Source organism: Schistocerca serialis, chromosome 2 (assembly GCF_023864345.2).
Source record: "Schistocerca serialis cubense isolate TAMUIC-IGC-003099 chromosome 2, iqSchSeri2.2, whole genome shotgun sequence".
NCBI lineage: Eukaryota > Metazoa > Arthropoda > Insecta > Orthoptera > Acrididae > Schistocerca > Schistocerca serialis.
The window spans coordinates 413,112,770-413,140,024 of NC_064639.1; the positions used below are offsets into that span (position 1 = coordinate 413,112,770).

Below are 27,255 nucleotides of genomic sequence, written 5' to 3' on the forward strand. Positions count from 1 at the left end.
TGCAGAGTCTTCCACTGGAGTTTATCTATCATCTCCGTAACGCTTTCGCGATTACTAAATGATCCTGTAACGAAGCGCGCTGCTCTCCGTTGGATCTTCTTTATCTCGTGGACGAATAGCGCGAGCTGGGTTTCACACGACCATCTTTTTCGAAACCCATGCTGATTCCTACAAAGTAGATTTCTAGTCTCCAGAAAAGTCATTATACTCGAACATGATACGTGTTCCAAAATTCTACAACTGATCGACGTTAGAGATATAGGTCTATAGCTCTGCACATCTGTTCGACGTCCCTTCTTGAAAACGAGGATGACCTGTGCCCTGTTCCAATCCTTTGGAACGTTACGTTCTTCTAGAGACCTACGGTACACTGCTGCAAGAAAGGGGGGGGGGGGGGGGGCAAGTTCCTTCGCGTACTCTGTGTAAAATCGAACTGGTATCCCATCAGGTCCAGCGGCCTTTCCTCTTTTGAGCGATTTTAATTGTTTCTCTATCCCTCTGTCGTCTATTTCGATATCTACCATTTTGTCATCTGTGCGACAATCTAGAGAAGGAACTACAGAGCAGTCTTCCTCTGTGAAACAGCTTTGGAAAAAGACATTTAGTATTTCGGCCTTTAGTCTGTCATCCTCTGTTTCAGTACCGTTTTAGTCACAGAGTGTCTGGACATTTTGTTTTGATACACCTACCGCTTTGACATAAGACCAAAATTTCTTAGGATTTTCTGCCAAGTCAGTACATAGAACTTTACTTTCGAATTCATTGAACGCCTCTCGCATGGCCCTCCTTACATTACATTTCGCTTCGTGTAATTTTTGTTTGTCTGCAAGGCGTTGGCTATGTTTATGTTTGCTGTGAAGTTCCCTTTGCTTCCGCAGCAGTTTTCTAACTCGGTTGTTGTACCACGGTGGCTCTTTTCCATCTCTTACGACCTTGCTTGGCACATACTCATCTAACACATATTGTACGATGGTTTTGAACTTTGTCCACTGATCCTCAACACTATCTGTACTTGAGACATAACTTTTGTGTTGAGCCGTCAGGTACTCTGTAATCTGTTTTTTGTCACTTTTGCTAAACAGAAAAATCTTCCTACCTTTTTTAATATTTCTATTTACGGCTGAAATCATCGATGCAGTAACCGCTTTATGATCGCTGATTCCCTGTTCTGCGTTAACTGTTTCAAATAGTTCGGGTCTGTTTGTCACCAGAAGGTCTAATATGTTATCGCCACGAGTCGGTTCTCTGTTTAACTGCTCAAGGTAGTCTTCAGATAAAGCACTTAAAAAAATTCACTGGATTCTTTGTCCCTGCCACCCGTTATGAACGTTTGAGTCTCCCAGTCTATATCCGGCAAATTAAAATCTCCACCCAGAACTATAACACGGTGGGGAAATCTACTCGAAATATTTTCCAAATTATCCTTCGGGTGCTCAGCCACAACAGCTGCTGAGCCAGGGGGCCTATAGAGACATCCGATTACCATGTCTGAGCCTGCTTTAACCGTGACCTTCACCCAAATTATTTCACATTTCGGATCTCCGTCAATTTCCTTCGGTACATGACTACAGGTGTTTGTCATCTCTTTCTTTTCCTAGAATCCTTTGTCCAAATTTCTAGTTGGTTTCTTTCGCTGTTCGATAATTGTAAAGATTTAATAGTATCAGGGGTAGGTTGGAACCCCGTCCACTCCCTTCCCAACTACAGTACTCATTCCGTTTCATGTCTTCGACTCTTATAAGTGCAGTACGGTCTCCACAGGTTTCGATAACTTTGCACTCTCTGTAATTTATCATTGCTACCTCTAAAATTTCAATCAGTGGCATCCATTCAATATTGTGAAGAAGTGTCGCTAAAATCTGCCAGTGCTATAAATGTGGATTAACCTTTCTTTCGTCTATGTTCTAAGATAAGTCGTAGGATCAGTATTGCCTCATGGGTTCCTTTATTCCTCCAGAACCCAAACTGACTTTCCCCAAAGACATCTTCAACCAGTCATTCTGTTGTTTTGTACATAGTTTTTGCCAGTATGTTCCATTCGTGGCTTATGGATAACGATTCTCTAAGGCAAGATTATTCGCATGTCATTTTGTAATAAGAACTAAGTAATGGTATAATTATGAAGTAATGTGTTTGAAGCCGCTCTCTGTTGCTCACGCACAGGAAGCGACGGTGGTGGCGTCGCGGGACCACGACTACAGCCGCAGCATCGCGGCGTGCGCCTCGCCCCCAGGGCGGGCCTTCCCCTGTGAATACCCCGGCTGCTGCAAGGCCTACGCCAAGTCGTCACACCTGAGGGCACACATGCGCAGGCAAGTACGCCCTGACACACACTCCACAGCTAGCCCCACTGGACACCGGCTACTCAGAAGCTGTAGGTAACACAAGAGCGGTAGGGAGAAACGAAGCATATTATTTAAATCAGGGATGACCACAACGTGCAGAACTTCAAACGTGTTCAATGTGCTGCCCACATGAGTCAGAGACTCAGCCTATTTTGGCAGTACTCGGTACGTCTCGGCGTTCATTTAGCAGCGCGACATGACTCTTTCTTCAAGCACTTGGCATGGCATATTTTGGTCAACACGACTTTCTTCAGTTTGGTAGAGTCATTGTGAGTAAGCGCTGTTTATCCTTCGCTATTTGTTCATGGTCCACTGCCTGTTGGTGCAAAAGGTTCAAATATTCTGATCTGTCATCACAATTCTTTAAAAATGAATGGAAATCACAGAAGAGAAGGATGAGAAATCTCAATATCTATCATGTACTCGCAGAATCGATGGGTACCATAAATTTGCTATGAAGTGGCATTACAACACCATGCAGAAACAGTTTACAGATTTAGTTGACGACGAAAGAGCTAAAAATTATACTGATCGATAGATGATTTGTATACAGGGTGGTCCATTGATAGTGACCGGGCCAAATATCTCACGAAATAAGCGTCAAACTAAAAAACTACAAAGAACGAAACATGCCTAGTTTGGAGGGGGAAACCAGATGGCGCTATGGTTGGCCCGCTAGATGGCGCTGCCATAGGTCAAACAGAACTGCGTTTTTTTTTTTTTTTAAATAGGAACCCCCATTTTTTATTACATAGTCGTGTAGTACGTAAAGAAATATGAATGTTTTAGTTGGACCACTGTTTTCGCTTTGTGACAGATGGCGCTGTAATAGTCACAAACGTGTAAGTACGTGGAATCACGGAACATTCCGCCAGTGCCGACGGTATTTGCTTCGTGATACATTACCCGTGTTAAAATGGACTGTTTACCAATTGCGGAAAAGGTCGATATCGTGTTGATGTATGGCTATTGTGATCAAAATGCCCAATGGGCGTGTGCTATGTATGCTGCTCGGTATCCTGGACGACATCATCCAAATGTCCGGATCGTTCGCCAGATAGTTACGTTATTTAAGGAAACAGGAAGTGTTCAACCACGACCTGCAACAAATGATGATGCCCACGTAGGTGTTTCAGCTGCTGTAGCGGCTAATCCGTACATCAGTAGCAGACAAATTGCGCGAGAATCAGGAATCTCAAAATGGTGTTGAGAATGCTACATCAACATCGATTGCACCCGTACCATATTTCTATGCACCAGGAATTGCATGGCGACGACTTTGAACGTCGCGTACAGTTCTGCCACTGGGCACAAGAGAAATTACGGGACGATGACAGATTTTTTGTACGCGTTCTATTTAGCGACGAAGCGTCATTCACCAACAGCGGTAACGTAAAGCGGCATAATATGCACTATTGGGCAACGGAAAATCCACGATGGCTGCGACAAGTGGACCTTCAGCGACCTTGGCGGGTTAATGTATGGTGTGGCATTATGAGAGGAAGGATAACTGGCTCCCATTATATCGATGGCAATCTAAATGGTGCAATGCATGCTGATTTCCTACGTAATGTTCTACGCATGTTACCACAAGATGTTTCACTGCATGACAGAATGGCGATGTACTTCCAACATGATGGATGTCCGGGACATAGCTCGTGTGCGGTTGAAGCGGTATTGAATAGCATATTTTATGACAGGTGGATTGGTCGTCGAAGCACCATACCATGGCCTGCACGTTCACCGGATCTGACGTCCCCGTATTTCTTTCTGCCGGGAAAGTTGAAGGATATTTGCTATCGTGATCCACCGACAGCGCCTGACAACATGCGTCAGCGCATTATCAATGCATGTGCGAACGTTACGGAAGGCGAACTACTCGCTGTCGAGAAGAATGTCGTTACGCGTATTCCCAAATGCATTGAGGTTGACGGACATCATTTTGAGCATTTATTGCATTAATGTGGTACTTACAGATAATCGCGCTGTAACAGCATGCGTTCTCAGAAATGATAAGTTCACAAAGGTACATGTATCACATTGGAACAACCGAATAAAATGTTCAAACGTACCTACGTTCTGTATTTTAATTTAAAAAATCTACCTGTTACCAACTGTTCGTCTAAAATTGTGCGCCATATGTTTGTGACTATTATAGCGCCATCTATCACAAAGCGAAAAAGTGTTCCAACTAAAACATTAATATTTCTTTACGTACTACACGAATATGTAATAAAAAACGAGGGTTCCTATTAAAAAAAAACGCAGTTGATATCCGTTTGACCTATGGTAGCGCCATCTAGCGGGCCAACCATAGTGCCATCTAGTTTCCCCCTTCAAGCTAGACAAGTTTCGTTCTTTGTAGTTTTTTCGTTTGACGCTTATTTCGTGAGATATTTGGCCCGGTCACGATCAGTGGACCACCCTGTAGAATTCATTACTCTGTACATCAAGAAGCACTTTATGTTTAATATGCAGGCATGGAAGATGTGATGAAATTGTTGGTCGGAATAGTAAATTTTCTTAAGTCACACACATTATTACATTGTCAATTGCAACAGCTTTTGATGGAATTCAACAAAGAGTATGAAGACACTATACCGGGTGTTTGGGTAGGAAAGATCAATATTTTAAACAGTGATAATACAAGTAATTCTGAACAAAAAATTGTTACATGAACATTGGTCCGCAAGTGCTTCATTAGGGAGGTATGGGTATTGAAAGGAACTTTAATTCTGCAAAATCGATGTGCATAACGTTAACGTATATGCAATACAACTGCACCGTAATGTGATTTTCTTGCAAACAATGACACATGTCATGTTTAAAGCTATGCAACCTACCATGTATTATGGTCATGTGACGTACGTAGTACAATCACCCGTTGTTTGCGCAGTTGTGCCGTGTAAGCGGCATTGTGTAGGGTACCGACGAGTGTGTGTGTGTGTGTGTGTTTGAGATTTACGGGCGCTAAACAGCGGGGTCATCAGCGCCCAAACGCATAAAAACAGGAACACATGCAGTGAAGGGACTAAGACGAACAGCGAACAAGGGGAACAGCTAAAAGACACAGACCTGACGCAGTTCCAAATCCTCACATACAGAGGCAAAACAAGAGGAGAAGGAGTGCACTAAAAAAGGAAAGGAAACACAAGGAAGGGAGGACAGAAACCGAAGGGAAACAAGGAGGTATTCGTGACTGGCGGACCTCTTACCTAAAATCTGGGTGAGCCAGTCATCCAGCAGCACATTAAAACCCTCTCCCTAAAATCCGTGGCAACAAATTGGACAGGACACAAAACCGTAAAACCTTAACCACAGACGATGCGTCGTCTTTCAAAATAGAGGGCAAATCCGGTGGCAAAGAAACCACCGCCCTCTGGTCAGAGAATAAAAGACAGTCAAGTAAAATGTGGCGGACAGTAATCTGGACGCCACAAGCACTGCAGATTGGGGGATCCTCCCGCCGGAGTAAAAAACCATGTGTGAAGGGACTGTGCCCGATGCGGAGGCGAGTGAGGAGAACCTCATCCCGCCTGCATGACTGGTAGGACGTACGCCATGGCCGCGTGGTGGCCATGACCAGACGCAGCTTATTTTCATTCACTGCCAGCCACTCCTCTTCCCACTGACGCATAACGCGAAAACGCAGGAGGGAGGTAACAGCATGGAGGGGGACGGCACATTCAACAACGTGAGGGAGGGAACATGCATCTTTGGCAGCCACATCCGCCAGCTCGTTTCCCCTAATACCCACGTGCCCCGGCACCCAGCAGAAGGAAACCTCCTTCCCCTGCCGCTGCAGGTGGAGTAGGGCATCATGGATGTTCTGGACGACCGTATCCGCTGGGTACAAGTGTTGCATGGTCTGAAGGGCACTCAGGGAGTCAGAACAGATGAGGAACTTACGACTGGGGACACATCTCATCTGCTCCAACGCCCGCAAGATCGCAAACAATTCGGCATCAAAGATGGTAAACGCCGCAGGAAGCCGTAACTTGACGATTCGATCAGGGAAAACAACAGCACAACCAACAGAGTCCCCCTGTTTAGAGCCATCCGTAAATACTGGTACATGGTCGGGATGCTGGTTTAAAATATCGTAAAATAAGGAGGTAAAAACAAACGCAGGAGTGCAGCTCCTCCTGTACTCCGACAAGTCTAAAAGGACGCTGGGCCTCTGGAGCAACCAGGGAGGCAGGCGAGTAAAACCTTGTCGTTGGGGGGGGGGGGGGGGGGGGCACACGCTCCACACCAAGGGACTCAAGCAAATGCTTGGCACGAATCCCAAATGGTCTCGTTGCCCTGGGACGACTGGAAAAGAGACGTTCCATAGGCGGTCGGGCAACGGTAGGGTACGCAGGGGAGGTAGTACAGGCAAGGAATTGACACACCCGTCGCACCATGAGGAGTTTCCGCCGGATGGCGAGCGGCGGTTCCCCTGCCTCAGCACACAGGCTGGGGAGGGACTGGTGCGGAAGGCACCAGTAGCCAGCCTGATACCCTCATGGTGTACTGCGTCAAGAATCTTCAGATACGAAGGCCTTGCTGACCCATACACGGTGCAACCATAGTCAAGACGCGATCGGACGAAAGCCCTATAAAACTGCAGCAGACGCGCCCGATCTGCTCCCCAGGACCGATGGCTCAGACACTTCAAAATATTCAGTGCCTTCAGGGCCCGCACCTTGAGGTCTTTAAGGTGAGGCAACCACGACAATTTTGAATCAAAAGTGAGGCCCAGGAACCGCACAGCGTCGCTAAAAGGAAGAATGGTGTCCCGCAGACGCAATTCAGGGGAGGTAAAAAGACGTCGAGAACGATTAAAATGCACACACACACATTTGTCTGCAGAAAAGGTAAAACCCGTCTTCGCAGTCCATGCCTCTAATCGCTTTATCGTAAGCTGCAACTGCCGACTAGCAGTGACAAGACTGGAGGAAGAACAGAAAACGGCAAAATCGTCCACAAACAAGGAGCATTGGGCAGGACTCCGGATAGTGGACGTGATACTGTTAATGGCGACGGCAAAGAGGGTGACACTTAAAACGCTTCCCTGAGGAATACCATTCTCCTGCACATACAAATCAGATAGCACATTACCAACCCTACAGCGAAAGAGGCGGTGGGAAAGAAAGGACCGAATGGAGATGGGGAGACGGCCACGAAAGCCCCACTCATGGAGTTGATTGAGGCTATGGCGGCGCCAAGTAGTGTCATACGCCTTATGAATGTCAAAGAAGACACCTAGACAATGCTGGTTACGCAGGAAGGCCTGCTGGATAGCCGCCTCAAGCAGGGTCAAGTTGTCTATAGTGGAACGACATCTCCGAGAGCCACACTGAGAGGGCCTAAGGAGCTGCCTGGTCTCGAGCAGCCAAACCAGGCGACGATTGACCATGCGTTCCAACGTCTTCCCGACACAGCTCGTCAAGGCGATACTTCGATAACTACTGGGATGCGTTCGGTCCTTCCCTGGTTTGAGGAGGGGTATCAAAATCGCCTCCCTCCACGAGTCAGGGTACGTGCCTGATAACCATATCATATTAAAACAATTCAGGAGAACTTCCTTGGAAGGCAGTAACAAGTGCTGCAGCATGCTATACCGGATTTGATCATGACCAGGCGCAGTATCATGAGCCACAGACAGCGCCGAATCCAGTTCCCACATTGTGAAGGGGCAGTTGTAGGGTTCAGAATTAGGAGACCGGAAGTCCAAGTGACCCCTCTCGATGGCAGTGCGGTAGCGGCAGAAATCTGGATCACAGTTAATAGTGGCGGTAGATTCCGCAAAATGCATGGCCAGTGTCTGGGCAATGTCTCTCGGCGCCGTGAGGAGACTTCCCTGATGCAGCAATGCCGTGACAGGTAGCTGGCCGAGTTTCCCGGAAATCCTCCTGATGGCTTCCCATACTTTCGTAGAACTAGTGGAGCGGGAGATGGAGTTCAAGAACGATTGCCATGACCGTCGTTTGCTCTCTTTAATCACTCGCCGCGCCTTGGCCCTTGCCACCCGAAAGGCCGCAAGATTGTCAGCTGAGGGACGGCACTTGAAGCGTCGCAGAGCTGCACGGCGGGCTCGGATAGCTGAGCGGCACTCAGTGGTCCACCAAGGGACAGGACGCCTCTTGGGATGACCGGATGACCGTGGGATTGACAATTCAGCAGCATGGGAGATCACGGCTGTAACATGGTCTACCCATTCGTGGACGCTGGCACGGTGTTCCAAAACAGCCAGTTGGCTGAAAAGTGTCCAGTCAGCCCTGCAGAGGTGCCACCGGGGCGGTACCGGAAATGCCATAGCCTCATCCAGGAGGCGAATCCAAAGGGGGAAGTGGTTACTAGAATGGAGGTCAGCAGCAACCCCCCACAGAGCAGAATCCGTGAGTGCTGGAGAGCAAAAGGAAACGTCAATAGCTGATGACGACCCAGAAGCAGTACAGAAATGAGTGGGGGCACCAGAGTTGAGGATGCACAGTTCTTCAGACATCATGAGGCTTTCCAGAATGCGACCCCTGGGGCAAGTAGTCGAAGAGCCCCATAAGACATTATGAGCATTGAAGTCCCCCAGAAGAAGAAATGGGCGGGGAAGTTGGCTAATAAGGTCTGTGAGAGCCTCAGAGTCTATCGCATCCTGAGGGGGTAAGTAAAGTGAACAGACTGTGAGCCTCCGACCCACAAGAAGGTCAACTGCAACTGCTTGCAAGTCTGTAACGAGAGGGAGCTCAGATGAGGGGTGCATGTCACGGACAAAAACCGCAACACCACCCTTTGCCCTGTCCCCCGTCAGATCATCTTTCCGGTAGACGGTATAGCCCCGTAAAGAAGGAGCATGAGTGGCCCGAAAATGTGTCTCTTGGAGACATAAGCACAAAGGGAACTCACGTACAAGGAGTTGTAATTCGGCCACATGCGTCCTGAACCCATTCAGGTTCCACTGTAATATGGGAGCCAGTGATCGGGGTGGCTGAACTTTCACCCTGCCTCTGTGTTTTGAAGGAGAGCCCGTACTGGCCGGAGATTTATTCCTGGGGCGAGAAGATCGCCCCCGGTCGACATCAATGTCCATCAGCTCCGATGACGACCCACGGGAGATGTCACACAGTACGATGGCCTCGTCATCGGACCGACCCTGACCAGTCTCCTCAGGTGGCAAAATCTTCACCTTCGGCGTCTTTGTCTTAGGGGGCTTAGAATGCAGAGCCTTGTCAGCAGTTGGAGCTTTACTTGCCTGGGCAGAAGGCGCCATAGGGGAAGAGCCAGGAAGTACCCCAATGTCAGCAACCACGGCCTTGTCCGACGTTGCGGGGAGAGCCGCAGGTTGCAAAACAACCGCAGCAGCACAAGTGCAATGGCAAACGCAGGTATTAGTGCTAACACTAGCAACCTCCGTTTGTGTAGCAACAGTGGCCATTTGTACTGGTTTTTTCAGGGCGGAAGCGAAAGATGTCGTAAACACAGGAGGTTGCACGGCCTTAAAGAGCTTCTTGGCCTCACCATAGGGGATGCGCTTAGATGTTTTTATGTCCTGTATCTTCCGTTCCTCGAGATAGATGGGGCAGACCCGGCTCCAGACAGGGTGACTCCCAAAGCAATTCACGCATTTCACAGGCGATGAACAATCAGCTCCTTCATGGGCAGGCTGACCACATTTACCACAAGTGGCTATCCCATTGCACCCCAATGTAGTATGCCCAAAGCGCTGACATTTAAAACAGCGCATTGGGTTGGGGAAATATGGCCGTACTGGCAAACGTAAGAATCCCGCTTTAACATGCTCTGGAAGTCTCGGGCAACTGAACGTGAGAATAAACGAGTCGGATTTTACTAGGTCCCCATCGACTCGCTTCATAATATTCTGCACGTCAACAATACCTTCGTCAGCCCACTCACATTTCAACTCGTCTGTGGAGATATCCACCAAGTCCCTACATGTCACAACACCCTTACTATAGTTGAGTGTGGAGTGGAGCTCGGTCTCGATAGCGTACTCTCCGAGACTGGGTGCTTTCCGAAGAGAAGCGACTTGGCGGGAACTAGAAGTCTCAACTAAGAGAGTACCATTGCGCAGTCGCTTAACAGATTTCAGTGTACCTGCAATTCCCTCAAGACCCTTGTGGATGTAAAAGGGAGAAACCCTCTCAAAGCTACCTCCTTCCGTTTAATAACCAAAAACACATTCTGATTTTCAGCATGTGCTCTGTTACGACAGTCTGATAAATCTCTAGCAACACCAGGAGCTGGAGGACTCGCAGCACGAAGTCGCTTTTTCGATGGGGTGTGTTTTCCTACCAGTGGTCCTCCCAATCCACTGGTAGGGGGAAATGTATAGGTCGAAGGGTCCATTTCGGTCCCACGAGCAGCTAGGGAACTAAAGGTCCGCTCAGACAGAGCCCCGCGTGCCTGAGTAAGCCTTATACAACTGGGGTGCGGCAGGTGCCCCAGAGGTTGCCCGCTTGCGACTGTTCCACCCCAACAGCCATGCATCTTATAGGCGCGCAGCACACCGTAAGATTGAGGGGTTTTTATAGAGGTTTACCTTCCTCGCAATCCAGGCGGTCAAGCCAAGATTACCATTCCCCGCAGCACACAACATTCCACCGCCGCGCCATACGGTGGTCGCTGAAGCGTGTCCGGGGGCTACGGTGACAGGAGACTGGCGGCGCCGACCAGTCCCCAGCTCAGGACCCCGGGGTCGCCAGCCCGTACTCAGCAAATGAACGCTGAGCCCCGGGGGCGTGTACCGACGAAGGTTCGGTTAGCTGTGTAGTGTAAGGTGTTACCTGTGTTCGAACAAGTGCTGCTAACAATGACACGCGTCTACAGTAATGAGGAATACGCAGATATAGTGTATGTTTATGGCTTCTGTGACGGTAGTGCTACCGCTGCAAGAGAAGAATACCATAGGCGCTTTCCGACTCGACGAGTGCCTGATCGCGGGGTGTTTACCAAAGTGTTTATCACTTTGCGTGCAACAGGCTCTCTTCCAAGCAGACATTTTTCGTCTGAGAGTGCACGTCAAAAAACTCTGCAAGAACAGGAAGAAATTATCACAAGTGTTGAGTGAAGTCCCGGTACGAGCATATGAAGAACGTCCCTGCATATGAATGTCCCACAGACAGCTGTATGGGAAACATGACATGCGGAGAACCTGTATCCATTTTACATACAGCATGTCCAAAATCGCCACGTTTGCGACAACGCCCAACGACTTCAATTCCGTCACTGGGTAACTGAGAATAGTCACTTGCTTCCGTACGTACTGTTCAGTGACGAAGCCCGGTTTTAAAGACATGGAATAAACAACACACGCAATAATCATCGATGGTCACGGAAAAATACACACGTTTCAGTGGATAGCAATTTCCAAGTTCATTTTGAAATAAATGTTTGGTGCGGCACGATCGGTAACCTTTTGATAGGTCCATTTATTATCAACTTGTGATGGACCGGAGAGAGGTACCTGCATTCTTTGGAAAATTCATTTGTGGAACTATTGGAAGACGTTTCTTTATCGAAGCAAACTAGAATGTACTTTCAACATGACAGTGCCCCTCCACATGTTACCTTACGTGTGAGGGACCATCTCAACCGCACCTACCTTAATCTCTGGATTGGCCATGGCGGTTCTATTAACTGGCCTCCTTACAACTTCAGAGTTCTGTTTATGGGGTTGGATGAAATCAGAAGTGCACAAAGTGAAGGTAAACACATGAGATGAACTGCTTTGTCGCATCATGGACGCTGCTGAATTGATTAGGAACCACCCACAGCCAATTGAACAAGCAACACAACATGTTATCGCTTGAGCGCAAAAGTGCATTGACGTTCATGGTGGGATATTCGAACCTGTTCTGTGAACTGTACAACATATGTACGATAAGCGTTAAACCGTTTGTAAAAGACGTGGTATGTCTTTTTCAATTGAATACATGTAACATGCATGTTGTAATGCATTATGTACTAAATGCAAAGTAGATAAACATTATGTAAAAATGTGTAACATAAATGTACTTCTCTGCAACATTGTTTCAAGAAAACCACATTACGGTCCAGTTGTATTGCGTATATACCTCCATAACGAAGCATTTGCGGACCTATGTTCATATAACAATTTTTTTTCAGAATTACTTATACTATCACTGTGTAAAATATTGACTTTCCTCCCCAAACACCCTTATAATTAGTACTGCAAAGCATGTTGATTAAATCAGAGGACATGCCTGGAAAGAGTTTCAAATTAAGCCCCACTATTGTTGGATTTCTGAAGGAAAAAGGAAAGCAAGAACGAAAATTAGATCTGGAATACATTGCGGATCTCGAATTTTAAACAGGATTGACTAAAGACTGCAGGGTGAGATTTTACAGCAATGAGTTGATGGATTTAAAAAGAAAATTGCCTTGTGGAAGTGACAATTTCTAACAAGGAACGTCATCCATTTCCTAAATCTAAGCGACGTCAAAGAAAATGCGAATTTCGAACAATCCATTGTGGCATTTAAAGAATTACAGAAAAAGTTTTTTTAAACATTTAAGGACACTGCGAATCTTCCATATGATTTTAAGCTGTTTTCGAGACTGTTTGCCATTTCAGTTGAAAGCACCCCTGTGCATCTTCAGATGGAATTGGTCGATCTGCAGTGCAATTCTCTTTTAAAAGACAAGAGTTTCCAAATCTCCATAGTGGAGTTGCAAAATCAATATCAAGGTTACAATTCAGATATATACATGAGAAGCTTTTTTTGATTATGAAGCTAACTAAATCACGATTACATGGCAACCAGAGCGACAAAAATCCGTGGCTCTGTCTGTATCTGTTCATGTACAGACAGTCTGTGCCAGATATAATTTTTTTTATTTCTTCAGAGCGCCAAAAATGATGAAATAATACCAAATTTTTTTTTGTCATCTACGTTGTTGAGAAACATAAAACAAAGCTGCACGCAGCGCTTTTGCAGTTTCGCATCCTTCCCCCTCTTTCCGCCCAGATAGCATGGCGTGGTAAAGGGGAAGTGTGCAGTTGGGTGAGAGAGATTCGTTAGGCTGCTATGTTGGCCTGAATTCTACATCCGTTCTCTACAAGCAACTGTGAAGGGCATGGCAGACGATACTTCCCATTACTACATATTCCGTAGGCAATGAAAACTTGCACATCGATCCTCCACCATTGCACCTGCCCTCCAAGATTGTTTGCAAAAACACCCTAGTAGCTCACTGTAATGCCAGTTGCCATGATAATTAGGAAAGGATATAAGCCGTTTTGCGTACTGGTCTCATACATCTTCTTCTACTTCCATCCAAGAGCTTCAGCAACTCTCCCTAGGTGGATCTGGTCTCATTCTGCTTTTGTTACGTCGATAGCACAGTTATTGAGTTGTTTGTTTGATTATATGAATAGTTAGCTTTGTCTATAGCTAATTAAATAAATGCTTTATAAAGTGGCAAAATGTTTGTAAATCTAGTGAAGGGAATTAGACCTGTACTAAGGTGATCCTATTTGCCTGACAGAACTGCCAAAGCTGTGTCCCCCTCCGTACAATCTCCCGTGAAACTAATTTTTCTGTGCAGATCCAGTAGATTTTGTAAATAGGAATAACAAAAATGGTGTGTTACTGAAAAATATTACTTAAGTGGGCTATGCTGATAAAGAATATTGCATGCAACTATTAAATGTATCATCGTAGTAAATAAATTACAAATTCTATAAACAAACATTCTAAAAAAAATTGAAAGTAAAACAAAATCTGTATCCTATTGTTTACAGTAGCTACTGTACGTTGGTTTCACTATTGTCTATAATGAAGAACGCATTTTAATTGCATCTAATAAATTATTAATAGTCCTCAGTCATAAAAAATCAGGAGCTTTCAGTCAAGGACTTCAGCACGCACTCGCTGATTCTGAAATCCTACAATAACGGTAGCGCAGTAACAACAAGAACTCCACTGTCGAACAGTAGTGAGCTGTGTGAGTGACAGCTGTGTGAACTGAATGCACTGTCGCCACACTAACTACATTCACTGTTGGCATCTGGTGGGCAGTAGCTGTTTGCTTATGATGCTACTTGGATAAAATGATCCTGCAGAAGTGACACCGTGACAACAGTGTGTGTTTACAGGTGTGGGCCAAGGGAAAGACTTTTTCATAAAGGCAGATTGTAGGAACATGAAGGGGTGGAACTCATGTATTTCTCTTGGTTAATTATTAAATATCTGCACGCTTGATAGGAATCTCATTCTAGCCTTCAGAAGATCCTTTTACTCTCATTTTCTACATCTTCTTCTTCTTCTTCTTCTTCTTCTCCTCCTCCTCCTCTGTCTTCTTGTATACATATTGAAGTACCCCACCACATTTTTATGTCTGTATGTGAAGGCCCAATATCAGGCACTAATTTAGGGATTTTTGTACGGTTTCCACAACAGACAGACTGATTCATGAGGGAGATATGTGTACACTACTGGCCATTAAAATTGCTACACCAAGAAGAAATGCAGATGATAAACGGGTATTCATTGGACAAATATATTATACTAGAACTAACATGTGATTACATTTTCACGCAATTTGGGTGCATAGATCCTGAGAAATCAGTACCCAGGGCAATCACCTCTGGCCGTAATAACGGCCTTGACACGCCTGGGCATTGAGTCAAACAGGTACAGGTACAGGTACAGCTTCCCATGCAGCTTCAACACGGTACCACAGTTCATCAAGAGTAGTGACTGGCATATTGTGACGAGCCAGTTGCCCTGCCACCATTCACCCGCACGTTTTCAATTGGTAAGATATCTGGAGAATGTGCTGGCCAGGGCAGCAGTCGAACATTTTCTGTATCCAGAAAGGCCCGTGCAGGACCTGCAACATGCGGTCGTGCATTATCCTGCTGAAATGTAGGGTTTCGCAGGGATCGAATGAAGAGTAGAGCCACAGGTCGTAACACACCTGAAATGTAACGTCCACTGTTCAAAGTGCCGTCAATGCGAACAAGAGGTGATCGAGACGTGTAACCAATGGCACACCATACCATCACGCCAGGTGATACGCCAGTATGGTGATGACGAATACACACTTCCAATGTGCGTTCACCGCGATGTCGCCAAACACGGATGCGACCATCATGATGCTGTAAACAGAACCTGGATTCATTCGAAAAAAATGACGTTTTGCCATTCGTGCACCCAGGTTCGTCGTTGAGTACACCATTGCAGGCGCTCCTGTCTGTGATGCAGCGTCAAGGGTAACCGCAGCGATGGTCTCCGAGCTGATAGTCCATGCTGCTGCAAACGTCGTCGAACGGTTCGTGCAGATGGTTGTTGTCTTGCAAACGTCCCCATCTGTTGACTCAGGGATCGAGACGTGGCTGCATGATCCGTTACAGCCATGCGGATAAGATGCCTGTCGTCTCGACTGCTACTGATACGAGGCCGTTGGGATCCAGCACGGCGTTCCGTATTAACCTCCTGGACCCACCGGTTCCATATTCTGCTAACAGTAATTGGATCTCGACCAACGCGAGCAGTAATGTCGCGATACGATAAACCGCAATCGCGATAGGTTACAATCCGACCTTTATCAAAGTCGGAAACGTGATGGTACGCATTCCTCCTCCTTACACGAGGCATCACAACAACGTTTCACCAGACAACGCCGGTCGACTGCTGTTTGTGTATGAGAAATCGGTTGGAAACTTTCCTGATGTCAACACGTTGTAGGTGTCGCCACCGGCGCCAAACTTGTGTGAATGCTCTGGAAAGCTAATCGTTTGCATATCGCAGCATCTTCCTCCTGTCGGTTAAATTTCGCATCTGTAGCACGTCATCTTCGTTGTGTGTAGCAATTTTAATCGCCAGTGGTGTATATCTACACATATTAAAATTGAAGTCCCCCGCTGCATTGCCGGCCGAAGTGGCCGCGCGGTTCTGGCGCTGCAGTCTGGAACCGCGAGACCGCTACGGTCGCAGGTTCGAATCCTGCCTCGGGCATGGATGTGTGTGATGTCCTTAGGTTAGTTAGGTTTAACTAGTTCTAAGTTCTAGGGGACTAATGACCTCAGCAGTTGAGTCCCATAGTGCTCAGAGTCATTTGAACCCCGCTGCATTTGTCTGTCTGTATGTGAAGCCTTGTCTTAGGAACTACTGTAGGTATTTTGTCAGCACTAGAGAATTTAGCACTACCCATGTGAAGCTGGGTTGGGACACTAATATTAGTATTAAATTGACACAGTAACATTTGCAATAATGTAAAGTATTCCAATATTCCAATGATTACAATGAAGTGGAAATACAAAATTTGAAACTTCCTGGGAGATTAAAACTATGTGCCGGACCGAGTTCGAGTCTCGGTCCAGCACACAGTTTTCATGTATCAGGATGTTTCATATCACCGCACACACCACTGCAGAGTGAAAATTTCATTCTGGAATCATCCCCCAGGCTGTGGGAAAGCCATGTCTCCGCAATATCCATTCTTTCAGGAGTGCTAGTTCTGCAAGGGTTGCAGGAGAGCTTCTGTGAAGTTTAAAAGGTAGGAGACGAGGTACTGGTGGAAGTAAAGCTGTGGGGACGGGTTGTGAGTCATGCTTGGATAGCTCAGTTGGTAGAGCCCTTGCTTGCGAAAGGCAAAGATCCCAAGTTCGAGTCTCAGTCTGGCACACAGTTTTAATCTAACAGGAAGTTTAATATGTGAACACTCTGCTGCAGAGTGAAAATCTCATTCTGAATACAAAATTTATTTGTACCTTCAGAGGTACAAATACCTATACATACAATACAACAGGACTCTTTTGTGAGAGAGGAGGAGTCAATGGCAGATAAATGACTTGGACCCACATGGATTTTTTCTGCAAAATGTGTAGACTTAACGGAAGTACATCCATGTCGCAACTTCTTCTTTCTGGTTTCTGTAAGTAACGTGTCACACTTGGTACAATGAAAAACCAGTGAAAGTTGCAAATTTCACTTTTTTACTCTCTAAATGACTAGGTTCAGGCCAGGATTTTCAGATCATGAAAATATAGTCAAACTGGTATTTCCATAAATGCAAAAACCATGTAAATAATGTGCAAATGAACAGTTACAGCATCAGGACCCATTTTCATAGTCAAAAAATGATATTTGCAAAAACCATGTAGCAATGTGCAAACCAACAGTTACAGTGCATACAGATAACTGTATCTGTTAGTTTGCATATTGTTTACATGGTTTTCACATTTTCAGAAATACAGTTTCTGGTTATGTTACAAAGATTTGAAACTGGGTCCTTGCCTGAAACTAGTCATCGAATGACTAAAAAAAGTGGAATTTGCAACTTTGAATAACTTTTTGTTGTATCGATTAACAGAAGTTGCTGAATTACAGCTATTCCAGCAGGCCACCAATAATCATTAAAATTTATGTTAGATATTAAATTTTAATGTAACATTTCTACTGCTTTGAAATGATCATATTCTGCAAAATATAAATTAGTGTAGCTCCTGATCTCAACTATTGCAGAAACTTTATCTCGGTACTTGTTCTAGATACTCATAAAACCAAAATTACACTTTCTCGCTGAACATGACATTTCATGTCTTGTATATTGCAATAAACTGAGCTAATGTGGCATAATGGTTAGTATTGTGGTTTATGGTAGAAGGTCCATTAAAGGCAAGAAATGATGTATTTATACGTTTAATGAACACTCAAAACATTGTGGATGTGAACAAGAGTGTCCGCAGCTCGTGGTCGTGCGGTAGCGTTCTCGCTTCCCGCGCCCGGGTTCGATTCCCGGCGGGGTGAGGGATTTTCTCTGCCTCGTGATGACTGGGTGTTGTGTGCTGTCCTTAGGTTAGTTGGGTTTAAGTAGTTCTAAGTTCTAGGGGACTGATGACGATAGATGTTAAGTCCCATAGTGCTCAGAGCCATTTGAACCATTTTTTTGTGAACAGGATCAGAGATGATAACAGTTTCTAAGTAATAAGAAGGTAAACAAAGTTCAGAGATATAATTTACAAATATTAACACTTGAGTCCATCTCACACTCCCGCTGTAGTGACAGAGTACATGTATTTTCGAGCGAAAGTGTCCTGTCGCCCTGATCTGGTGATCCATGGTGAAGGTGCACTGGCTTGATTGCTGTCTCTTGTCTTCTGAAGGTTGACAGTCTTTGGAATGGAATGTGATGGAATATCCAAAGTGATGTCTCCTGCTGTGTCTTCCATGTTGTCCGATGAGTAGTCTGTCACAAGGAAGGCCTGTTTCAATCAGTCAATGCTAATAGTTTGTTTTCCTGTTGGCATCTCCACCTTGCAGTGCTTGTTATCGCGAGACAGGACTAGATATGCCCCATCATATTTTGGCTGAAGTGGTGTTCTGACAGTATCATGTTTAACGAAGATGAACTTGCTTGTCATCAGCTGTGAGTGAATAAAGATCGTGATGTTCTTGAAGTCTACTGTAAGATTATAATGGTGAATGAAGTCGGCTCTGATAATCAGCGACTCCACATCTGTAATTACGAAATTCCATATGAAGTTGCGCTGTAAACCCAAACCGAGTAATAATAGACACTCTCCATAAATATTAATACCAGTGCCATTTGCAGCATAAAGTTTACAATCTGTTTTCTTTCGGTAATCACTATTCGAAGGTGGAATCACAGAAATGTCAGGCAACGACTTCCGCTACTTCTGTTTGTGGGAAATAGACGACATGAAAGATGACTCCAATCACATGCCGCCGCTAGTGCGGAGTGTTTGAGTTTGACTGTTTGTTGGAATCTTGGATGGGAGATGGTCAAAATGAGCATGGGCTCTGACATTTTTTGCCCTGTGGCGATATTTAAAGTGATACCAACGTAGTGCTCCATTAGGATGAAAACGCTGGACTGCCCGTGACCTGTCTCTTGATCTACTTGGTGAGGAGTGAGATGAACGTGAGCTGCTTCTTGAACGTGACAATGTTTTCAATTCATTGATTGTCAGCATTAATTCAGCCATTTGCGTTTCTAGTTTTGAAATTCTATCATTACTGGTATCATTTACTTTACTGACTGCAATAGTGGATGATGCCTGCGAGGATTGAGTACATATATTCGACCACATTTATGAAAATTCAACAATTTTGTCAGCCATAGTGGCTATGGTGCCAAGATCATCTTTACTTGTAGCTAGTATAGAAAATGTGGTGACAGGAAACCACTGCATAAATATGGTTTTCAAAAAATCGTCCTTGACTTGCGTACCAGCTAAAGTTCGCATCTCACGTAAAAGCTGAGTTGGCTTCTTATCACCTAATTCCACTTGTGTTAATAATTTCGTTACTTTTCTATTTTCTGACTCTTCAAATTCCTGAATTAGTCTTATTTTAAGCTCTGTGAATGGAGTGGTAGATAATGGTCGAGTCAAAAAGTCGGAAATTAATTCTACAACATCTGCTACCAGTGACGCAACAATATGATTGAATTTCGTGGTTTTATTGGTGATACCCAACGTGTTAAATTGTGCTTTAACTTAGAAGAAGCATACCTTTATGTTTTTCTTACAGACGGGCGGGGTCTTCACTGAAAGACGCGCAATATACACTTCGTTCCGCACCGATGCGGGCACTGGATTTGCGTCATTGCTGTCGCCGATCATTTTTACACTTCACTAACCAAAAATGCGTTCCACTTCCTATTAATCATGTTGGGGTCACCAATATGGTTTATGGTTTATGGTAGAACGTCCATAAAAGACAAGAACTGATGTAATTAATAGTTTAATTAACACTCAAAACATTGTAGATGTGAACAAGATAAGAGATGATAACAGTTTCTAAGTAATAAGAATGTAAACAAAGTTCAGAGATATAATTTACAAATATTAACACTCAAGTCTGGCACAGATCTCCTTCAGGAAATTTTAACCTCTTCATAAAAAAAATCTGGAAGCTCTGCTGTCCCACCTCATAGCAAAAAACAAGGAAATATTGGTTGCTGGAGATTTTAATGTGGATTTATTGAAAACCTCTGTCACTGAACAATTATTGAAGTCAGTAACACTATTATTCAATTTAGTTCCTACTGTGAACTTTGCTACTAGGATACGTAAATGCTCTTAGACTGTTATTGATAATATCTTTGTAGACAAATCTAGGGAAAAAAATCATATCTCAATACCAATAGTAGATGGGCTATCTGATCATGACACGCAGCATCTTGTGTTAAATGTTGAAACTTGTCAGGATAAAAAATCTATTAAATCTGAGTACAGGAGGGTAATAAATAAGTAAAAAATTGAGAAATTCAGGAAATTGTTCAAAGACATGGACTGGATAGTTGTTTACAATACATCTGACTCAAATGGAAAATACAAAGCATTCATTAATAAAATTGCCTCCACTTTTGAGAACTGTTTTCCTCTAAGGTAACTCAACTCACACGCAAGTCAAAAAATAAACTGTGGATTACACAAGGCATAAAGATATCATGTGGGACAAAAAGGAGACTCTGCATACTATCTAGGAACAGCTCTGAGATTAGAATTGTGAAGCGTTACAAAGAATTCTGCAAAATATGAAGCAAGTAATCCAGAAATCGAAGCAGCTTTATTATGAGAAAAAAATAATTACATCAGGTAACAAAACAAAAGCTGTATGGATATTGCAAAGACAGGGACAGGTGGGGCCAAAAAGTAAGAGGAACAAATAGCTCTAAAAATAAATGAAACTTTGGTAACAAGTACAGTTAGTGTTGCAAACCTCTTAAACAACTACTTCATTCCTGTTACTGACAGCTTTTGGGTTATCAGGTTCGGTGAACAGTGCAATGGAGTATCTAAGACCAGTCTTTAAAAATAACTTCAATAAAATGGAAATGACACTCACATCTCCCAAAGAAGTAGCATCCATCATAAAATCCTTAAAATCTAAGTATTCCAGTGGGTATGATAACATATCAACAAAGTTAATCAAAGAGTTCTCATGTGAGTTAAGGTCTATCTTAAGTTATTTGTGTAATCAATCTCTTATCAGTGGAACATTTCCAGACTGGCTAAAATATGCTGAAGTTAAGCCTCTTTACAGGAAGGGGAATAAAGAGATGCCATCAAACTATTGACCAATTTCGCTTTTTCTGGCTTGCTCAAAAATCTCAAAAATATTTGAAAAGGTTGTGTTCAAGTGTCTCCTTAAGCATCTGACTGCAAATGATATATTGTCCAAGTCACAGTTTGGATTTCTGAAGGGTTCTGATACAAAGAAAGCTATTTACACTTACAATGAGAATGCACTTAATTCATTAGACAATAAATCAAAGGCTAGTGGCATTTTCTATGACCTATCAAAAGCCTTTGACTGTGTGAACTACAGCATTCTCATAGTAAATTAGAGTTTTATGGTGTCACCAGAAATGCCGCAAAATGGTTTGAGTCTTGTCTATCTAAAAGGAAACTAAGGGTGTCGGTGCGAAATACCTCTGCAGTAAGCAGTCAGTCTTCATCTGACTGGGAATTAATTTCATTTGGTGTTCCTCAAGGTTCCATTTTGAGTCCATTGCTTTTTCTTGTATATATTAATGACCTCTCATCTGTTACATTGCCAGATGCTAAGTTTCATCTACATCTACATTTATACTCCGCAAGCCACCCAACGGTGTGTGGCGGAGGGCACTTTACGTGCCACTGTCATTACCTCCCTTTCCTGTTCCAGTCGCGTATGGTTTGTGGGAAGAATGACTGCCGGGAAGCCTCCGTGCGCGCTCGAATCTCTCTAATTTTACATTCGTGATCTCCTCGGGAGGTATAAATAGGGGGAAGCAATATATTCGATACCTCATCCAGAATCGCACCCTCTCGAAACCTGGACAGTAAGCTACATCGAGATGCAGAGCACCTCTCTTGCAGAGTCTGCCACTTGAGTTTGCTAAACATCTCCGTAACGCTATCACGCTTACCAAATAACCCTGTGACGAAACGCGCCGCTCTTCTTTGGATCTTCTCTATCTCCTCTGTCAACCCGACCTGGTACGGACGGATCCCACACTGATGAGCAATACTCAAGTATAGGTCGAACGAGTGTTTTGTAAGCCACCTCCTTTGTTGATGGACTACATTTTCTAAGGACTCTCCCAATGAATCTCAACCTGGCAGCCACCTTACCAACGATTAATTTTATATGATCATTCCACTTCAAATCGTTCCGCACGCATACTCCCAGATATTTTACAGAAGTAACTGCTACCAGTGTTTGTTCCGCTATCATATAATCATACAATAAAGGATCCTTCTTTCTATGTATTCGCAATACATTACATTTGCTATGTTAAGGGTCAGTGGCCACTCCCTGCACCAAGTGCCTATCCGCTACAGATCTTCCCGCATTTCGCTGCAATTTTCTAATGCTGCAACTTCTCTGTATACTACAGCATCATCCGCGAAAAGCCGCAGGGAACTTCCAACACTATCTACTAGGTCATTTATATACTCGTATATTGTGAAAAGCAATGGTCCCATAACACTCCCCTGTGGCACGCCAGAGGTTACTTTAACGTCTGTAGACGTCTCTCCATTGAGAACAACATGCTGAGTTCTGTTTGCTAAAAACTCATCAATCCAGCCACACAGCTGGTTTGATATTCCGTAGGCTCTTACTTTGTTTATCAGGCGACAGTGCGGAACTGTATCGAACGCCTTCCGGAAGTCAAGGAAAATGGCATCTTCCTGGGAGCCTGTATCTAATATTTTCTGGGTCTAATGAACAAACGATCGCTGTTTACCGAATCCATGTTGATTCCTACAGTGTAGATTCTTGGTTTCCAGAAACTACATGATATGCGAGCAAAAACCTTGTTCTAAAATTCCACAACAGACCGACGTCAGTTCCGGTCTGTTTGTTATCAGTAGGTCCAAGATCTTATCGCCACAAGTCGGTTCTCTGTTTAATTGCGCGAGGTAATTTTCGGATATTGCACTCAGTATAATGTCACTCGATGCTCTGTCCCTACCACACGTCCTAAACATCTGAGTGTCCCAGTCTATATCTGGTAAATTGAAATCTCCACCTAAGACTACAAAATGCTGAGAAAATTTACGTGTATTGTATTCCAGATTTTCTCTCAGTTGTTCTGCCACTAATGCTGCTGAGTCGGGAGGTCGGTAAAAGGAGCCAATTATTAACCTAGCTAGGTTGTTGAGTGTAAGCTCCACCCATAATAATTCACAAGAACTATCCACCTCTACTTCACTACAGGATAAACTACTACTAACAGCGACAAACACGCCACCACCGGTTGCATGCAATCTATCCTTTCTAAACACCGTCTGTGCCTTTGTAAAAATTTCGGCAGAATTTATCTCTGGCTTCAGTCAGCTTTCCGTACCTATAACGATTTCAGCTTCGGTGCTTTCTATCAGCGCTTGAAGTTCCGGTACTTTACCAATGCAGCTTCGATAGTTTGCAATTACAATACCGATTGCTGCTTGGTCCCCGCATGTCCTGACTTTCCCCCGCACCCTTTGAGGCTGTTGCCCTTTCTGTACTTGCCCGAGGCCATCTAGCCTAAAAAACCGCCCATTCCACGCCACACAACCCCTGCTACCCGTGTAGCCGCCTGCTGTGTTTAGTGGACTCCTGACCTATCCAGCGGAACCCGAAACCCCACCACCCTATGGCGCAAGTCGAGGAATCTGCAGCCCACACGGTCGCAGAACCGTCTCAGCCTCTGATTCAGACCCTCCACTCGTCTCTGTAGCAAAGGTCCGCAGTCAGTCCTGTCGACGATGTTGCAGATGGTGAGCTCTGCTTTCATCCCGCTAGCGAGACTGGCAGTCTTCACCAAATCAGATAGCCGCCGGAAGCCAGAGAGTATTTCCTCCAATCCATAGCGACACACATCATTGGTGCCGACATGAGTGACCACCTGCAGATGGGTGCACCCTGTACCCTTCATGGCATTTGTTTTGTTTGCAGATGATACAAACATTGCCATAAGTAACAAGTCAAGTACAGATTTGAAATAGGTGCTAATCAAATTTTCACTGACATTAATAAGTGGTTTAAAGCTAATTCTTCGTCATTAAACTTTGAGAAGACCCACCTATATGCAGTTCAGAACATGTAAGAGATTTCCTTCCAGCATGAGTATAACGTATGAAGACATGCAGCTCGAAGAGATTGACAGTGTTAAATTTCTAGGATTACAACTCGATAATAAATTCAGTTGGGAAGGGCATACCACAGAATTGCTTAAGCGCCTAAACGAGTCTGTATTTTCCGTGAGAATGATGTCAAATGTAGGAGATATAAATATAAAAAAACTTGCATACTTTGCTTACTTTCATTCTATTATGTCATATAGGATCATATTCTGGGGCAACTCATCAAACCGAGCAAAAGTTTTTAGGGTGCAATAGCGTGTGATAAGAATCATTTGTGGTGTAAATTCGAGAACATCTTGTAGAAACCTTTTCAAGGAACTTTGTATTCTAACCACTGCTTCTCAGTATATTTATTCCTTAATGAAATTTGTTGCAAATGACACATCTCTATTTCCAACCAATAGCTAAGTACACAGTATCAATACTAGGAATAAGAAGAATCTACATAAAGGCCTAAAATCACTTACCTTGGTCCAAATTGGGTCCAATATTCAGGAACACACATTTTTAATAAATTGCCAGCAACCATTAAAAACTTGGTTTCGGATAAAGCATGGTTTAAACAGGGTTTGAAAGACTTTTTGACAGGCAACTCCTTCTACTCCATGGATGAATATCTTAACAGACTCTTAAGTCAGCTTAAGTAAAAATATCTGTTAGATTTCAGTTTTTACAACACTTCGTCACAACAGTCAAGATTAGGTACTTTGCGTATGATAAATTCATTAATAGTGGATAACAGTGTTTCATTCTGACAGTGTGTTAATTCTGTAAATATTAGCTGTCCCAGTTTATTGCTTTGTATTAGCTTATTTTCGACTATCTACTCACAAACGATCAGGGTAGTAAGTATTATATTCAAATGTTTTATGTTTTTTTATGTCATACTTTCTGACATGTTCCACACCCACGAGAATCATCTCATTTTTTGGGTCTATGGAACGAAAACTGAATCTAATCTAATCTGATCTCACTGGCTTGCCTGCTGCGAGTCACCAGTTCAAACCTGATCACCAGCAGTTATTTGTTGCTTAGTTTTTAGCATCTCTGGGAGGGTCTTGAAATATCTTATGTCTGTAAAGTTTGTAGATACTGGAATATTCGATTTTTGTATAAATACAAGCATTCTAAAATATTCGATGATTGTATCCATAGCTGCACTCTTCATCCAGAAGATCAGTTCTGTTCTGGCTACACTTTGTTGTTCGCAATAACCATACTTTCAGTGTTGACAACACTGCATTCCGATTTGGACTTGAGTGTGTTTATGGCATGACATTGCTTGATGGAGATGCCGGATATTTGAAAATATCTACATCACTGTGGCTCCAATTAGGCTATGTAAAAGCCATTGCCTATACAGACAAGAACCAGAATATAAGCTGTACATCTTTTCCTTGGTTCATATATTCAGGAAACCAATCAATTCCCAGCCAGCAGTAAGTCAGCTGCATGTCAGGCATACGCCAGTGTCATTCAGACCTAAAGAAAGACTGAAAGGATTCAACCGAGTCACCAAATGTAATAGGTGGGTGAGTAATGTGTACTTTTACTTGGACAGTACAGCCGAGCAGTGGTTCAGGAACAACAGAGAGAAGCTCAATAGCTGCAACAAATTTCAGGTGAAACTGAAGAAAATGCTTGGTGACATGCAGTGGAAGAATAATTGAAGAACAGGGCCCAACATCATGGGGTAATGACACATTCCTACACACAGAATGTTTTAGCCCTACGTTACATTGTGAAGGAGTTGCAGGCTCTTCTGTTAAAGGATGTCACAAAAACCAAGGAGTTCATCTAGTGGTGCTGGCATATCACGAAACAGAAAAGAAATAGTTGAAATAAGTATGACCAACTAACGAATGTAGACCCTGTGGCAGATGTGGAGGACCACCATGACCTCATCTCTCTTGTAGATCACGTAGTGAGACAAGAAGTAGAGCATTTTATAGCAGCCAGATCTGTCTGACCGAGTAACCAGGAGATGGAAGCAATGAACATCACCCAGTATATCAGAAGGCAATAGAGTATGTTGAAGAAGAGGTGTATCAATATTAAGCATTAACCTTTACTACTAGACCAAAGCCATCAAACAACAACCGAGCACCCAACCAATGTAGGTACAACCAATTCATATCCCATGTACAAAGCATTATGGAAGAATAGATATTTGGAGGACAGATGACGACACACTGGTATGTTTTGACTGTGGACAACCTGGAACAATTGTACACTACTGCTGAGAAAGAAGGCTAATATTCGATGACTACTACACCACCAGATGTCACCTGTCACTGTTGTGTCCAACTTCTTTGACACTGAGGTGACTAGTAAGAAAACAGTTGATTAGTGCACTCTGAATAAGTTATACTTTATTAATTCCAACAAAACTTATCTTTGCTTGACTGGCTCAGCTGCAGCTATGAAACTGCACACTTGGACTTGAGGTTTAGAACACACTAAATGAGCTGTGATTACTGAGTGGCAAATTGATACAAGCTGGAAATGGCCATTCTGTTACTTCACTGCAGTCAATAGAAAACACAAGTACATAGTTGTGATAGCGATGGCGTGTAGGTAGAGTTCACAGGAGACAGAAGTCCCTTCACTCTCTGATGATTGCCACAGGTTACATCATAGCGAGTACGGCCACAGGTTACATCATAGCGAGTACGCATCACAGTAATGTCACTCCAACAGGAACTTCCTAGAAGTGGGGTGGACCTGACGTCGAACAGAACTGTCCTACTGGCCTGTGGCACTGCTATCTAAGGGCAGTAACGTGGTAGTGGCGCCTTG

The 27,255-nt window shown here is 44.0% G+C and overlaps 1 protein-coding gene across 1 annotated transcript in view; it reads left to right on the plus strand.

Annotated features, from left to right (window-relative positions):
- Positions 1-27,255, plus strand: part of LOC126455582 (Krueppel-like factor 3) — a 205,409-nt gene that overhangs the window by 139,982 nt on the left and 38,172 nt on the right. Inside the window, exon 4 of the mRNA XM_050091338.1 lies at positions 2,164-2,312. Coding sequence (XP_049947295.1) covers positions 2,164-2,312 — 149 coding nt within the window. The remainder of the gene's footprint in view (positions 1-2,163; positions 2,313-27,255) is intronic.